The following is a 15,278-nucleotide window of genomic DNA, read 5'->3' as shown; positions in this document are numbered from 1 at the left end:
AGCAATCTCTCTATTATACGGTCTACCATAAACTTTTTTTAGGGGGATGAGGTATCAAACACCGTTTCCTCTCCACAAAGAAATGCAAGAAAAAATTTTGCTGGGGGCTTTAAAGCCTCAGATTGCTAATAGGGGGTTAATGCTTATATATGTTACCAAAATGCTGCAGTTGCTTGATAGTTAATCACCGATCAAATTAATCGAAATTTTAAAAACTATTAGGGGCAGTATTCGTAATTCGATCGTATATAATTAACATCGTTTTAAGTACGATTTTAAAATGTTATTTTAAGATGTTAACATTTCGTACGTTGATTAGAATCTTAAGGTTATCTAAATCTAAAAATAGACTTAAGCTGATCTTGAATACACAAAATCAATCCATGAATGTCCCATGTCCGCTCTATGTCCCTATATGATCTCGAGGTGCCGTGCGGTCATTTCATTGGCTGGACGGACTCTTGAGGTCATCCTTGAGATCAGACAGATCTTAAGATCTTATACAGGATCGCGCTACACGAATACTGCCCTAGGACTCAGCACCACTTTAGAAACTATGATATTAATCTTCTTTATGTCGTCCTTGATTTTTAATTAGAACGCTATTAATTTCTACACGTCTATCATTATCGTGTATCGAGCGTTCATCCAAGTGCATTTACCCGGAAACTATCCCTGCAATGTACGCATGTCGCGCGGTCGTCGAAGGGGCAGCTCGACCCATGGTCCTGTCGACTCCAGTTTGACTCCAACGTTGTCCCCTGTACTCTTCGGCTTTTCCGTCTTTCTCTCTAATGTCTTCCCCTATATATCTATTTCTTTCTAAGCGCAGAATGAACGCAGTGCAGCTACAAGGACGCATGCATCGTTCTGTCAAAGCTCTTGGCGCGCAAGCGCAATTTGTCGGGCAATGTCAAATAGACCGACTCTTTTCCTTCTCTCTTTATCTCTCCCACTTTGCGTTAGATAATCGTTCTCGCCGAATGAAACGCATCTCGAGCATGACGCCGGCTGCGGAAAATGCGCCGCGCTGTCGCGCTCGTTGACGCGATTCGCCACGCCTGTCCTTTCTCTCCCTCTTTCGAATCCTCGGAGTCCTCCACCGTGTATGCGTCGCATCGCGATTTCCGTGAAATTGACGCACGATTGACGGAATGCCAGTGAACGCATCCGTGGCTTTGCCGGCCCGTTGTCCCGTAACAAGGCACCTGGTGGAACGTCGCTCCTCCATGAACCGCGACTCCGTGCGCTGAGTCGTGCTTCGTTGGTATACATCAAACAAACATCGACTCGAATGCTCATTTATTACGCTCATACATCAACTGTCAACGAAACGAAAGCGGATTCGAAGCTCCAACGAAGGCAGAAGTGTGTATGCTGTAATGCATGTGTTAAACGCGTTCAATATAACAATCTCCATAATTGTTGAGTTTAGCTTAAATTAGGTAACTAAAGGGATAAGAATCGTACCTGGCCGTATTCCAATACTCATGCTATTTTCAACTTGCATCTTAATTTGTATCTAAGAACATACTTTTAATATTTAGGTAAGCGATAAGAAGAACTGGGCGCTAAGATGGTACGCGTGATAACGGTGCACAATTTCCTGGGACAGAATGTCGCCCAGATCGATGAACCCACGGCGACGTGCACGGCTAGCAGCCAGGGGCAGGAGATGCTCCTGCTGGCGTTGCCCACACACTGCGTGGAGGTATGGGAGCTGATGAATTCGGACGTCAAGTTGCGCACTGTTTTTCCCACGGTAGACATGATCAATCACATGGTACACTGCGCCAAGGGAGACTACGTTGTGACGCTGGAATCAAAATATCTCAGAGACACTGCGAGCAATAATCATGCAAATAGAGCCACTTCTAATTTTGTAAGGATTTATGTAAATTGGGCTACGGCGAAAGATCAGAGTCAGCCGATGCGAGCCAGGATTGCTGGGCGGGTCACGCCGAGCTTAAATCGACCCTTGAACAGCTTGGAGATGATAGAGTTACCTCTGAGCGTGCAACCTACGTTAATCGCTTGCTGCCAGTGCACCGGGAACTTATTGGTAGCTTCCGGAAACAGTGCGATTCTGCATGAGTTCAAGATCGAAACGCAACAGGTATCAAAGATGAAATTTATAGATTTTGAGCCTAGACCTTGGTCGTTGGGATTCACATTCATACCTACACGCATGGAAATCATGGAAGATTTTATAGCAATCATGGATAATACAAATTTATCCGTTTTTCGTCTCACAAACTCGATGTACGAAGATATTGACCAACTTAGCTCTTTAACTTCCACTTCTTCTTCCGTCGACAAGACGTCCATATCCACAGATTCATCTCTCGTAGATAATAGCAGCAACCTTGGAAATGATGATATGTCACTGCAGGGAACAAATGTAAAGCACAAATCTATTGATCAAGATTGTCAGTATGCGACACCTAAAAATAATGAAACAATTGTGACCAATGTAAAATCTAAAGATAAAAAACACAGGAGTACAAAGGGAAGTACATGGTATAAGCCAGAAGTAGACGATTTCAACAAAGCAAAGGCAAGTAATAATAAGAATTACATAGACTGGGAGCACCTGATATGCAACGAGAAAGATGAGATGCAAAGGCTAATTGCTCAAGGAATTATTGATCCTTCTTCACAGCCATTGACGGTGAATCTGCCACTGATAAGCTTAGAAAGGGCTGGTCCAGGTCACGCTCTCAGTCCTTTTGTACTAAATTCAGCGGACATAAAAATCTTCATCAAGACAACTTCGCCTGACGTAGGCTGGTCTGAAAATTATATGATAAAAAATTTACTATGTTTAAAAATCAACGCTGGAAATAATAATGCCAAGGTAGACGGAATTCTAGAGATCTTCAGATGCCTCGTACTGAAGCCGCTGTATATGAAGAAGGAATGTAACATCACCGGTGTGAAGAAATCTATGTTGCGATCCGATAGGTACAGATACTTGCAAGGTGTAAGTTGTTTCGTTTGTACTACGCAGGAGGGATATCTGTATCACTTCTCAGCGGCAAGCAGCGGTTCTCTGGATGCGACGTGTCTGACCACTTATCCGTTCACCGCACCTGTTCATCACGTGGCGCTGGAGCACACGGTACTTCACGCATTGACCGAGGCCGGTCTCGAGTCCTACACATTACGTCTTTCTCATCATATCGCGAAATTGTCAAACAGCACGGACAGCGTTAGAGTAACTTGCCCCAGTGTCAACGAACCGGTAAGCCTTATCGGTTTAAGACCGTTCCTGGGAATACAGAAGCTGTTGCATACGAGAAGCTATATAGTTCTGCTAGCTAAGGCCGACAGTTCTTGGACCATGTACTCTTTGAATCTACCGAAATTCGAAAATGTATATTTCGATATATTGAATGCAGCAAGGAGTCATAAATCCTCCAGTCCGAGCACTTATCGACATTTGCTGGGAGAGGCACACGCCTTGATACGCTTGGCGAAGGATGTTTCGTACGATGGCGTGGATAACGAGGAATTCGACGATGCGATGCACAAGAATGATCTCAAGTTGAAAAACCTCTACAATCAATCGTGCGCGTTGCTCGCGGATTACTATATACGATCGGAGAATGAATCGGATTGGGATTTGTGTATTCCTTACTACAAGATGTCCGGGCTAAAGCCTTCCGAGGTGTTATCCAGGAAATGCAGTCAGGACGCACCGGGACTCCTGACGTTCTTAACGGATGCGCTTCTCACGATGAAAAGCGGATCCGAAGCGGACGCGCTTTTCCAAGGATTTAATATCATAGAAATCATCTGTAAACTGGAGAAGGAGGATCTGTTGAAATTAATCTTCGGGAGTCCTGTGCTGAGGGAGTACGCCACCGAGAAACTGATAAATCTTCTGCTAACGCACGAAACCGACGATATTGTTAAACTCGCCTTGGCACTCTTATACATTCAGGCCGACAAACAGGAACAAGCGGAGAAGGCGTTGGAGCCAGTTTCCGTGCGATGTATCAACCAGATTGTTTTGGAACGCTGGGAACTGCTATTCGACGTAACCGCAGTGAAAAAGAGGAGTCCTATGATCGCTACTTTCTCGGACTTTGCCGGTATCTTGATGCTCATAAAGAACACTACCTTCGCCGATATCCTGATACAATTAATAGAAGACGAAGGTGCGTTGTCGTTGCATCAAATCATACAGGTGTTCCTGGAGTACTTGCCGTCGCGAGTCGGAAGGGACGGGCACAACGCAGCTGCCACCCTGCAAGTTTTTCTCGAGAAATATTTACATAATTATTTCAGTTCGAAATTCATGATGGAGTGGCCACAACCTGTAAATAAAAATCAGATACGCTCGGATTTTGCTCTCATTGAGGCGTTCAAACTATTAGTGCGATCATACTTAGGCAAATTAACTCAAACAAGGGTGCATAAAACCGATCTCAAGGAGGATCAGGGAGAAAATGATAAAGAATATTTCATGTTCGCCAAATATCGACCGAGCTATTTGAACAAAATGCCACCATACGCCAAAGATTACCAAAAAATTTTAGGCATGAACGATTTTAAGGATTTAGAGAATTTTAACAACGCATCCGAGACCGAGAAGATTATACCTAAGGAATTGTTTAAGCTGCAATCCATACTGTCGTGCGAATTTCTGCCGGTCGAATGTTTGCACGAGGTCAAGCAATTTCTCGAAACGCAAAATATCGATGGAAGCTTGTCTCTCAAGACATTATGCATTCAGAATACGGAAGAAGTGACGACAATTCTAATGGATAGTTGTCCACAAGCTGTAGTACAGTATGCGAAGGTATTTTTAATACATACACACACATGTAACACGTGATATCGTGATTTTTATTCAAACATTTTGCCAGGAGATTTACTGTCACTTTATCATGTTGCAGGATAAATATACGAAGGACACTGAGTGGAAGCATCTTATTGAATTAACGCAGGACAAAATTGCCACTTCAACGACGCAACAGGAGTTACAACTCTTGTACACGCAGATCATGAAAGGTAAGTTAAACACAATAATATGAACGGAATGTGAAACAGATAGTATATGTATAATAAAATAATCTTGTTTTTTTTTTCTGAACTTATAGAAATCCTGAATTATTTGCCACATGCATTACCTATGAAAAGTCTACATCGCATCTTACCGAGAGATGACATGGCAGCATTTCAAAGATGCACCGAAATGTGCAATCAAATCATGCATGCGGATCATGTAAAATCGTTGATAATGGAAACCGGACAGCAACTTTTGACAACTTTAAAGTTGTGAAGATAGGTTTCCATTAAATATCATTTGTTAGCTAATTTCTAGACAAGGAAGTGATAATACTAAGGAATTACGAATATAAATTCGGATATCACGTTTTAACAATGATATCACGAAAGACTACTTTGTGTGCACTTATACTCGCAGATTAGCCATTTCTACAAACATTTCAGACATATGTTCCTGATTAATGCAGTCACATAAACTGATGTTAGTTAATAATTGTGCTGATGCACGCATTTTTAATGATAAATAACTTTCATCAATTATTTAAAAAAATTCGAAGGGAGATATTATAAATAGAATTTGTCTATAATTAACTGTTGAATCGTTCTATATAGATATATTATATTATGACTAAAAATATAAAATCTGTCCCAGAGCAAAGATAATAACTTAACACATAAAGATTGACATAAAATAATGTATACAAAAATTATAAATTTGGAGCACATTATATCTATACAAGAAAATGTTTTTAATTATTCATTAATTGAATTTAGAAATAATTATATAAATGTTTGAATGCTCTACGCAGTTATATCAAAATTTATTAATATTAATTACATCAATCGATTTTGTTCTGCTCTGGAACAGAAGGTATGTCTTTAGTGAAATGAATTTTACTAAAATAGTTTTTATCAAATCTGTTGATCCTAACGAGTTTTACGTAATCGATTTTTGAGTGTTACAAAACATGTAACTTTGATGTGCCTTTAGCAATGATTTCTCTTTATTGTAAATCTAATTATGTTAGAATGATTAATAATATTTATAATTCATCATAAAAAAAAAAATAAATACATAATAATCTAGCTGTTACTTTTTTATCCTATACCTGGTTCATAATTTTATCCCTAACATAATAACCAGTAATCATTATTAGAATTACAATATTAATTAAAAAAAACATAGATTTCGAAATTTTTATTAATGTTACAGTAGTATTAATATAAATTTTCAATAGGCATAACAATTTTGTATATGTGATAAAATAAATTCTAAAATAAAGATAATACAAGGTGTCCCAGATTTTTTCCGTACAAACTTTAGTAATATGTTCTATTAGCAGAAATAAGAAAGAAATGTTACATAAACATACGCTCCAAAATGCTTTATTAGAAAGTTATAGCAAAAATACGAGATGTATAAGAAACAATTTTACTTAAGTTTGCATTTCAAAGTGCCGCCAGCCTATGTCAATATAAACTATACATCGATGTAATATGGAACTTACTACCGTAGGAATTTGAACTCGTCAAACATAATTGCAAATAAACATTGGTAAAGACTGTATGATGCAGCACTCTTCTGTTAGGAAATCTTCATTGATATTCTCTAACAGAAGCCTTTACATTCCCTGTACACCAACCTGAATATAAAATAAATATCCGTGTATTCTTCGTTTGTTAAAACTCACAGCATTTTGGGACAATATTTTACGAGATACTGTTCATTACTAGTAGTTCATACAAGTTTTCATGATTACCTTCAATCATTTCAAATAGTAAGCACGAAGAAGCAGATGAGATAAACATCATCGAACGGTGTATCACTTATGTACATGGCATGTTACATATCTATGGCAAGACCGTTATTATTTCTTCAATACGAAATTCTGACTTTTACGATAACGTTCTAATAAAGCATTTTGAGATCTATATTTATACAACATTTCTCTTTCTTATTTCTGATATTCTATTTCATAGAATATATTACTAAAGTTTATACCAAAAAACCTGAGACACTCTGTATAACAAGATCCAAATTTGAGCAACTTGAATATTTTCAATAGAAATAAATGTGATACAATCTTAACAGTTTCGCAATAGATATAAAATATATATTTATACCTACTATTTTCATAAAAATAAAAATAGATATTAGGAATGTAAGATGTTAACAAATTTCTATGGCTATAATAAATTGCCCTGAAATATTATTAAACTGTTATTCATGTTGTTTAGTGTTAATGATAAATGAGCTAATTGTCCCAGTTTTATATTTCTTATATATACAGGATATCAAAGTTAAAGAATCGGTACAATACGTACAATAAAAGTGCGATAACTCAATATCTTGAACGTCTTGCACATCTGTATATACATTTTCTGTGTTTAGTTGACTAAATATTCTAGAATTTAATTTTGCTAAATGTTTGAAGAACGTATTGAAAAAAACGTTTTATTATTTTTGGTTGATTACCTAATCCAAATGTATTCCTGAATAATCCATATAAAATCCATATAAAAATGAACCGTTGTATGAATCTTCAATGCATTTGCGCCCGTCTACATTATTTCAAATTCCCTGTTCAGTTTTGACAAATCTCTAGAAGAATATGGGTATTTTACATATAAATAACTATCATAAAGTTTTTATACATTAATCTGTATAGAATTTTGCATAAAATGTTACCTGTTTTCTATAGCTTCCATCAACTCATATTTATGCATCAACGATATAACTAATCTTAACGTAGACCATATTGTGTTTGACATTGCTTTAGGAGGTACGTTACTAGCTCGTGGGCCTCTCCCTGCAGCTTGTTGATTCAATGCTGTCAAAAGATGCTCGCCTGCCTCTCTGTAATATCATAATAGTTTCATCGATACATTGCTAATATTTTTCTTATATAATTTGAGAATTATATACAAAAAAGGTCTATATTTACTTATATGCTCCAAGATTAACGCAAGATATGCCCAAATTGTAACGTGCTCTAATGAATCCAGGCGATAATTCTAAGGCACGATGATACGCATTTACAGCTTCCGCCGATCGCTGACCATTAGCTAAAGTGGCACCCAATCTATTCCACAATCTGGAATCCTTTCCAAAAAACATACAATCAAACATGAGTGTTAGTTCGGATATATCCCAACAGAAATAGATTGCGCTTACATCAGGACGCACGTGCAACGCTGCTTGGAAACAATCCACAGCTTTGTTGTAATCGTTCGATAAATTAAACAATATACCTAATCCACACTGTACGTCCGCATCGATTTCATCCGTAGGATTCATTCTTGCGGCTTGAATATACAGATCTTTGACTTCATCATATACTTTGCTAAAAAAAAATGACATGTAAAAAAATATTCCAATATTAAAAATGATTTTTTACTTACTCGTATAATAAAGTAGACACGCTCAAATTCGAATGTTCTTCTTTGTTAAGATTAGGTTCTGAACCTGCAAGATGGTTGTATTTTTCATTCTTCAGTAACCATTCCTTTAATGTTAGACAAGCTTGCTTTTGATAAGACTCATTTGCATAAGAAGCTGCTAATGCCATGAGAGCAACGCTGTTAGATGAATCCAAACACAGACAACGATTTAAAGCAGAGATGGCCAAAGGATCCTGCTCGTTCTCGGCTTGTGTTTTGCCAAGGAGTAGCCAGGCTTCAACGTTATTTTCATCCTGTTGGGCAGCAGCTTCAAAACAGAGTACAGCGCTTGGTAAATCTCCCGCCTCTAATCGTCTCTTGCCTTCTTCCAATGCATTTGGCAAATCTTTCATAGGGTTTGTCTCACAGAAATCATATTCTTTATTAAACGGATCATAATATGTGTCGAATTCTGATACCCACGGGTGCGTGGAGGAGAGTCCATCTGCAGAGATCTTGTCCCATTCGTCTTGAAATCGCTTCCATAATGACTCTATATTTTCTTCTAAAATGTCAATCATTTTTATATTAATAATCACATATTGTATTTAAAGATAAATGTACTTATTTTTATAAAAAGAAATTAAAAATATTACCCGTAACAGGATTTTTCTTTGTAAATTCGTCTACCCATGTACCCGCAGCTTCTAATTCCTCTTCTACTTTATTCAACACTGTATCGTCATTCGACACTGTATTGTCATCGTTGACGAGACTAGTTGCATCATTATCTATAAATTGTTCTATCCATTCTTCGCTTGTACCATTCAGATTTGCCGTTTGACTGGTTTCTATTGGAATGTCACCTTCTTGTGCCATAAATTTCATAAACTTTGAATACGCAAAATTTGGATCGTTGTCCTCCTTAGCTTGCGCGGCTTCATTTTTGTCGGTACCGTCACGTACGGTATTCGTATTACATTCTAGAAAATCTTCTGCCCATTTTGGATCCAGACCATATTGATTAATCCTGTCGAGATCCGCGTCTTTCTCTTGATCTTGAACAGGTAATACAGATTCGTTCCATATATTGTCCGCCTGCAGTTCCTATAATTCATTTACGACAATTAAATACTTTACAATGCTAAAAATAAATATAATTGCACGAAACGATAATAAATTTAATGAAATTACGTCTAGAGTCTTAGATGTAAGGTACGAATTTTCCCAAGCTTTGTCCATGTCGCTCTTTAATTCCTTCATAATCTGCGGCCCAGCTTTTGGAGGATGATTAGCCTGATCGATCTCCCTCATTTCCTGCAGTAGATTGTCCATTCGAAACGTCTGCGGGCAAGCGGACTCCCCCAAGAACTGTTGAACCAACTGATCTGCGTCCGGTACTTGGTAAGCCTCTGCCGAACTGAATGGTTGACGAATTCCTTCCTCCTTGAAGCCATGATCTTGCACATAGTGCGACGTCAAACGTGTCAGGGGACTGGGACCTCCGCAGTCACCTTCCACTAACTCACGAAATGCCATCTTTTTATATCGTTACTGGCTTCCTGCATAGGAAAACAAAACGATTGCTGTTTCATCTTTTTATACACACCCTATAGAAATATTATCTGCCATTTCATCCACGTTAAATATTAAGCGTACATCGAGTCCAACAGTGGACACTTAAGAAACATTTAAACGGAGCAGCAACGTGAAATGTTCTACTTCTTATCTGGTAAATAAAAAGGCCGAACATCTTTATTATGTGCGATATGTAATGCAGAAAGTTATAGCTGTACATAAAAGTGAGGGTCAATGTATTAATACGCATGAAAGGCATAATAGATAGGCAATCGCGAATGCTCCGATTTTGCATTACGTGGAACGGAATCGTTCAATGACAAGAAGATAGCCGCGACCTGGCGCTCGCGGTATCCGAAGTGAGCGCCGATTGTAAGAAGGAACACTTGCCGCGTGCGAAGTTTGGCGTTAGTCAGCCAATTTCGTCGGGGCCGTCCCTGCCCGCCACAGACGCGTAAAAACGACAATTAACGGAATCACCTCGGTCTCGGTGTTTCGTCACCACCCACGTTCTTCCCGTCCTTGTTGTGATACACTCCGAGTTATTGTGACGTGCGTTCCAGAATAGACAGCAAGATTTTGATGATCGAGACTTTGTACCGGAACAACTGGAGGAGGGAGAGGAGTCAGGAGATACGAGGACGAGGACTGGACTCTCGGCACTCTCGCTAATGATCGAACGCGCGCAATAGATCGGCGAGGACGGCGAGAGGGAGAGAAAGAGAAAAGAGAGAAAGAGAGAGAGGGGAAGCGCGAGAGAAAGAGACAGAAGGCGCAAAGAGAAATGCCGGATGAGAGATTTGTTCGTGAATTTTTTCAGGTGAACGCTAACATTCTCCTTCTTCCGACGAGATGCGGAAATACGCCGATTTAAAGGGGGGAAAAAAAAGAAGAAAAAGAAAATATATTAATTAACCTTCCCTTTAATAAAGAACCCGCGCATCGCATTTCCGTAAGGTGCGCCATCTGTACTTCGACGCGCGCGGCGCGAGGTGTGCAGGTTCGCGCTCGCGGCGGGCGATGGAGGGACGATAGGAGCCGCAGGACGCTGATTGGCTCGCCGTTTCGACATACGATACCTGCCTGCGATTCTCGAAATTTTGAACCGCGATATTGCGATTCTCGAAATTACCACTTTCTCCGGTACTCCGGGGTCTCCGGGATGGGACAGTTCGTGTCGTTCGTAACGGGTGCTCCGGGGACTGTCTCGTACGTTTCGCGATCGGTATTGCCCGAAAAGGGCATCGCGGACGCGAAGAGTGATCGCGAGTGTCTTGTGAAGTGCCGTCCGATCGCCGTGACATATAAAACATTGAAGTGTTATCGCCACTATGCTTGGAGTAACGGGATCTCGGGGAGTCGCAGCCTCTGGGTGAGCTGAGAGTTCGGAGCATCTCCTCGTTTCTCGTCACTTTCTCGCCCGGGTGCATCGAAAGCGGGACGAATGCTCGGCCATTAGCAGGTATGTGCATATAATCTATAAAATTGGCAGTGTCATTGATGTGTTGTACGTCTTTGATGAATTGTACGGCGCGGATGCGCTAGAGATCCATCAAGTGAGCTTCGTACGATCGTATCTACGATGGAGTATGTATATATAGTATGTACAAAGTACGCCAACGACCGGTATCGCAAAAAATGTGAAGCATTATCTAATTGTCGCGATTAAGCGTAGATGGTAACGGAAGAAATATGGAGAATATTAACCGTCAGTAAATATTAATCGTAACGTTAATGGTAAAGCGAGTTAATGGCCTATTTACATCGATCTCTTGATACGCGTATCAAATAGTATATTTGAGCTGATCAATCAAACTAATTTACTAGTTATTTACTATTTAATACGCGTATCAAGTGATCGGTTTAAACTAGGCCAATGGGTTAAAACGCACACAAATTATACTTCCATATTATACTATATAAATATTTTTTTTATGCACAGTGAGATATACACAAAATTGCATAAATATTTTTGCATAATATTTTGTAATGCATAAAAATATTTATATAGTATAATATATAATATAGAATAATTTGTGAAAGTACATAATAGTTTATATTTATAACATACTTTATATTTTGCGAAGTTGAATTTTGTTTTTACTTCGAAAATAATTTGGATTGATTAGATAAGAATGTCGGGAAGTAGCATAGTATTTCATGGAAAATTAATTGGATTAAAAATTGACAATCGTGCTAAATATACATAGGGCAATTGTGCGATTACATAATAAAAAGATTAGATGTTTTTTGAGAATAAACCAAGGGGTCTATTTTTAAGGAAAAAGCAATATTTTTGATATTTCATTAGCAATAAATGAATGTATTATAGGTGTTATATATAATTTGACTTCAACTTAAATATCGCCAATTAAGAAGTGAACTTGGTTCATAATTTTCTCCTTAACTCACTTTACCATCATATTCCATACTTCCAACTCTATACTCCATACTTCATATACTCCATACTCTATACTTCATATTCCATACTCTTTTATTTTAATCTTACTACGACACACTTTTCCATTACACTTTTACCTCTTACATCTAATTTATTTAATATCCTTTTCTATCTCCAGCACACATATCCTCTACATTTCCATATATCTAACCCACCCATACCTTCTTACACTCATACTTGACCTCTGAGCAAATAGGTATATAATTAAAAATAAATTGCACATGTTATTTGCGTGCTTTTTGTGCAAATTATTTTTTAAATGATTACTAAATTGGTTTCGTTTTTGCGTTATTATCGCTAACGTCACTCGTATGTCGTTAATCACTCGCATTTATTGATATTTACAACAAGAAAAACTGTATGATATTGCAGATATTAAATACATATAAAAAATCTGCATTTTCCCAAACTTATAAATAGAAATAAAATATCTTGAATACAATAAATCTTCAATACAAGAAATATTGGGCATGTTCTTTGTTGATTAGATATTTTTGCGTTTCTCATAGATGGTTGATTTTTTAAGATGCACAATTTAGCATCACGCATGTGAACATTAAAAAGAGCATAAATAATGCATGCAAATTACAAGTACCAGATCAAAATATAATTGTATAATTATATATTTAATTATATATAATTATGTAATCATATAATATTAAACTAATTACATAATTGTCTGCGTGCACTATGGTTTAATAACACATACGTTTATAAAATAAGCCAGAATAATTATTGCATTCAAATTATATCATTATATTCAGTTATATCACCATCATTTCCATAGCTCTTCTGGAAAATAATTTTTTTGTAGAATCGGTATTATTACTAAATTAAAATGTAATTATTGTCTGACGTGAAGGTCTCAAAATGACGGTATTATTCTTAACAATAAATTAATTATTTCTCATTTATTTTTTTTAATTATTTATTTCGATATTTAATAAAATTACATAATAATGAAGATAAACGTTCTTTATAATTTTCCTATTTGTAATATTTTATAATTTGATCAAGATTGTAATATATTAAAATTGCATTTTGCTTGGTCTTTTGTTTTTGATAGGATTTTATATTAGAATACAAGATATTATTGTCTCATTCTTTTTTTTATATGTACTTATATTAAATAAGAACGTTACAGATAAGTAACATAATTTGTATCAGAAAAATTAATGGTCATAATTTTCACGAAATGAAACTAAAAGTTTTATTTCTACATTTTATTTCAATAGCTGCAATATAAACATTGATCATGTTAATAATTACATAGAAGAGATGTTTCCGAATATATAAGATTCAATAATTTTATAAACGATTAACATTTTCGATTCTTTCCGTGTTTTCTTTGCCAGTTATTTCAGCAGTTGTCGACAACATTATTTATTGACCAGCGTTCTTCTTTCTTAGATCTTCGATAGATTTTGCGACGAGAGTCTCCCACTGATCAGGTTTATTTGTTGTATACCAATCGACTATCAAATCCATCTTCTCCTTTTGTTTCTCAGTACATCTCTTACATTTGGTTTGGAGAGCTTCGCTAAAAATCTCTGAAATTAAAATAAGAAACTTTTATATTGATTTTAATTCGTAATGAGCATAAAGTTTTTTCTCTCCTCTTTTTTTTTCTTTTCCTCTTTATAGCTTTTGTTATAATCAATAAGTATACGAATGGAATATAGAAAAATTAAGTTTTTAGTAAAGAGTATTTTGCTGATATTTACGCAGTTTTTACAAAAAATAAGATTAAAAGCCTCCTCCGTCATATTTTTAAAAAATTAAAAAATCTGTCCGAAAGTTAACGATTATACAAGAATCTCTATGATTGTCCAGAATAATACATAATATTTCTTGTTTTGTGTATATAGGATATCTATATTTCTACTTTCGTTACATTTGAATGATACAATCTTCGAGTAATTTAGTGTCAGTTTTGGGAAAAGTTTAAAATATAATATTATTGTAATAATACATAATATTTCTTGTTTTGTGTATACAGGATATCTATTTCTACTTTCGTTACATTTGAATGATACAATCTTCAAGTAATTTAGTGTCAGTTTTGGGAAAAGTTTAAAATATAATATTATTGTAATATTTTTGTGATTTTTCAATTTTTTAAATTATATATCTTTCTAACTAATTGTAAGTGCCGAATGAAAACTTGCTATTCTCTCGAAATTATCTAAGGAGTATTATTTTGTCATTTTCTTTATTTCTTTAATAAGCAATTGTTAATTATTCTACGTTAATAGACACATCTAGACACTGTTGAGGAATTCTCGATTTCTAATTGATCAAAGGGTCTGTCATAAAAATGTATTCGTTATAACATTCTATAATGCATAAGTATCAATACAATACCTTTAAAGAACTTCGCATCTGCTGTCACGCATGGCGCCGTTCCCATAAAACAATTGTAGTATTGATTTCGCAATTTATCGTTCTGAAGGATACTGTCGGCGTCAATGTCATCATACTGATCAGAATAGAGTTCTTCCGCGAGAACGCACGTCAGTGCAATACCGATCGTCACGATGTAACTTAATCGAGCCATTGTTTCTTCTATTTTCACAACTCGTAAGATATTGAACGATCGGCCGAATGCGCGTCTTATTTATATACTATAAGCATGAGATAAAAAATCGTCATAAGATGACATGCATAGGATGATGATAAAACTGGTAGTACATAATCGTAGATACATCTCTGACAGCAAATGAGAGAAAAACGTGACTGTAATAATTATATATCGTTGAATTATTCAGATAGACCTGGTATGAGACATAAAATTGCGTTTGAATATATGTATATGTATATGGCCAATTAGCAATTGTCTTAT

The 15,278-nt window shown here is 36.5% G+C and overlaps 3 protein-coding genes across 6 annotated transcripts; 1 reads left to right on the top strand and 2 right to left on the bottom strand.

The window, feature by feature from the left end:
• The first annotated feature begins 759 nt into the window (after positions 1–759).
• LOC112455206 (Hermansky-Pudlak syndrome 3 protein homolog) lies at positions 760–6,102 on the top strand. Of its 2 annotated transcripts, none has more exons than XM_025017001.1 (4): positions 760–1,368; positions 1,548–4,807; positions 4,905–5,019; positions 5,109–6,102. In XM_025017001.1, exons 2-4 carry the CDS (start codon positions 1,577–1,579, stop codon positions 5,288–5,290), a joined length of 3,528 nt encoding a protein of 1,175 aa, XP_024872769.1. In that variant the 5' UTR covers positions 760–1,368; positions 1,548–1,576; the 3' UTR covers positions 5,291–6,102. The 2 variants fall into 2 exon arrangements, with proteins under 2 accessions (XP_024872769.1, XP_024872768.1); XM_025017000.1 differs by having other exon boundaries at positions 760–1,445.
• Positions 6,103–6,326: 224 nt separating this feature from the next.
• LOC112455207 (peroxisomal targeting signal 1 receptor) lies at positions 6,327–10,710 on the bottom strand. 3 transcript variants are annotated; one of them, XR_003040836.1, is made up of 9 exons: positions 10,366–10,709; positions 9,592–9,959; positions 9,054–9,504; positions 8,419–8,962; positions 8,192–8,360; positions 7,962–8,119; positions 7,706–7,873; positions 7,493–7,618; positions 6,327–7,421 (listed from the first exon to the last, which is right to left on the bottom strand). XR_003040836.1 is itself a non-coding variant. In XM_025017003.1 (8 exons), exons 2-8 carry the CDS (start codon positions 9,934–9,936, stop codon positions 7,579–7,581), a joined length of 1,875 nt encoding a protein of 624 aa, XP_024872771.1. In that variant the 5' UTR covers positions 9,937–9,959; positions 10,456–10,710; the 3' UTR covers positions 6,327–7,578. The 3 variants fall into 3 exon arrangements, 2 of the variants coding, with proteins under 2 accessions (XP_024872771.1, XP_024872770.1); XM_025017003.1 differs by having other exon boundaries at positions 6,327–7,618; positions 10,456–10,710; XM_025017002.1 differs by having other exon boundaries at positions 6,327–7,618.
• A 2,934-nt stretch (positions 10,711–13,644) lies between these two features.
• On the bottom strand, positions 13,645–15,035 carry LOC112455177 (ejaculatory bulb-specific protein 3-like). Its single transcript, XM_025016946.1, has 2 exons — positions 14,801–15,035; positions 13,645–13,986 (listed from the first exon to the last, which is right to left on the bottom strand). Exons 1-2 carry the CDS (start codon positions 14,991–14,993, stop codon positions 13,820–13,822), a joined length of 360 nt encoding a protein of 119 aa, XP_024872714.1. The 5' UTR covers positions 14,994–15,035; the 3' UTR covers positions 13,645–13,819.
• Positions 15,036–15,278: the final 243 nt, after the last annotated feature.

This window comes from Temnothorax curvispinosus, unplaced genomic scaffold (assembly GCF_003070985.1).
Source record: "Temnothorax curvispinosus isolate PA1 unplaced genomic scaffold, ASM307098v1 QBEX01005876.1, whole genome shotgun sequence".
Classification (NCBI taxonomy): domain Eukaryota; kingdom Metazoa; phylum Arthropoda; class Insecta; order Hymenoptera; family Formicidae; genus Temnothorax; species Temnothorax curvispinosus.
The sequence above is the reverse complement of the archived record's forward strand: the minus strand, read 5'-3'. Positions and strand labels throughout refer to the sequence as shown.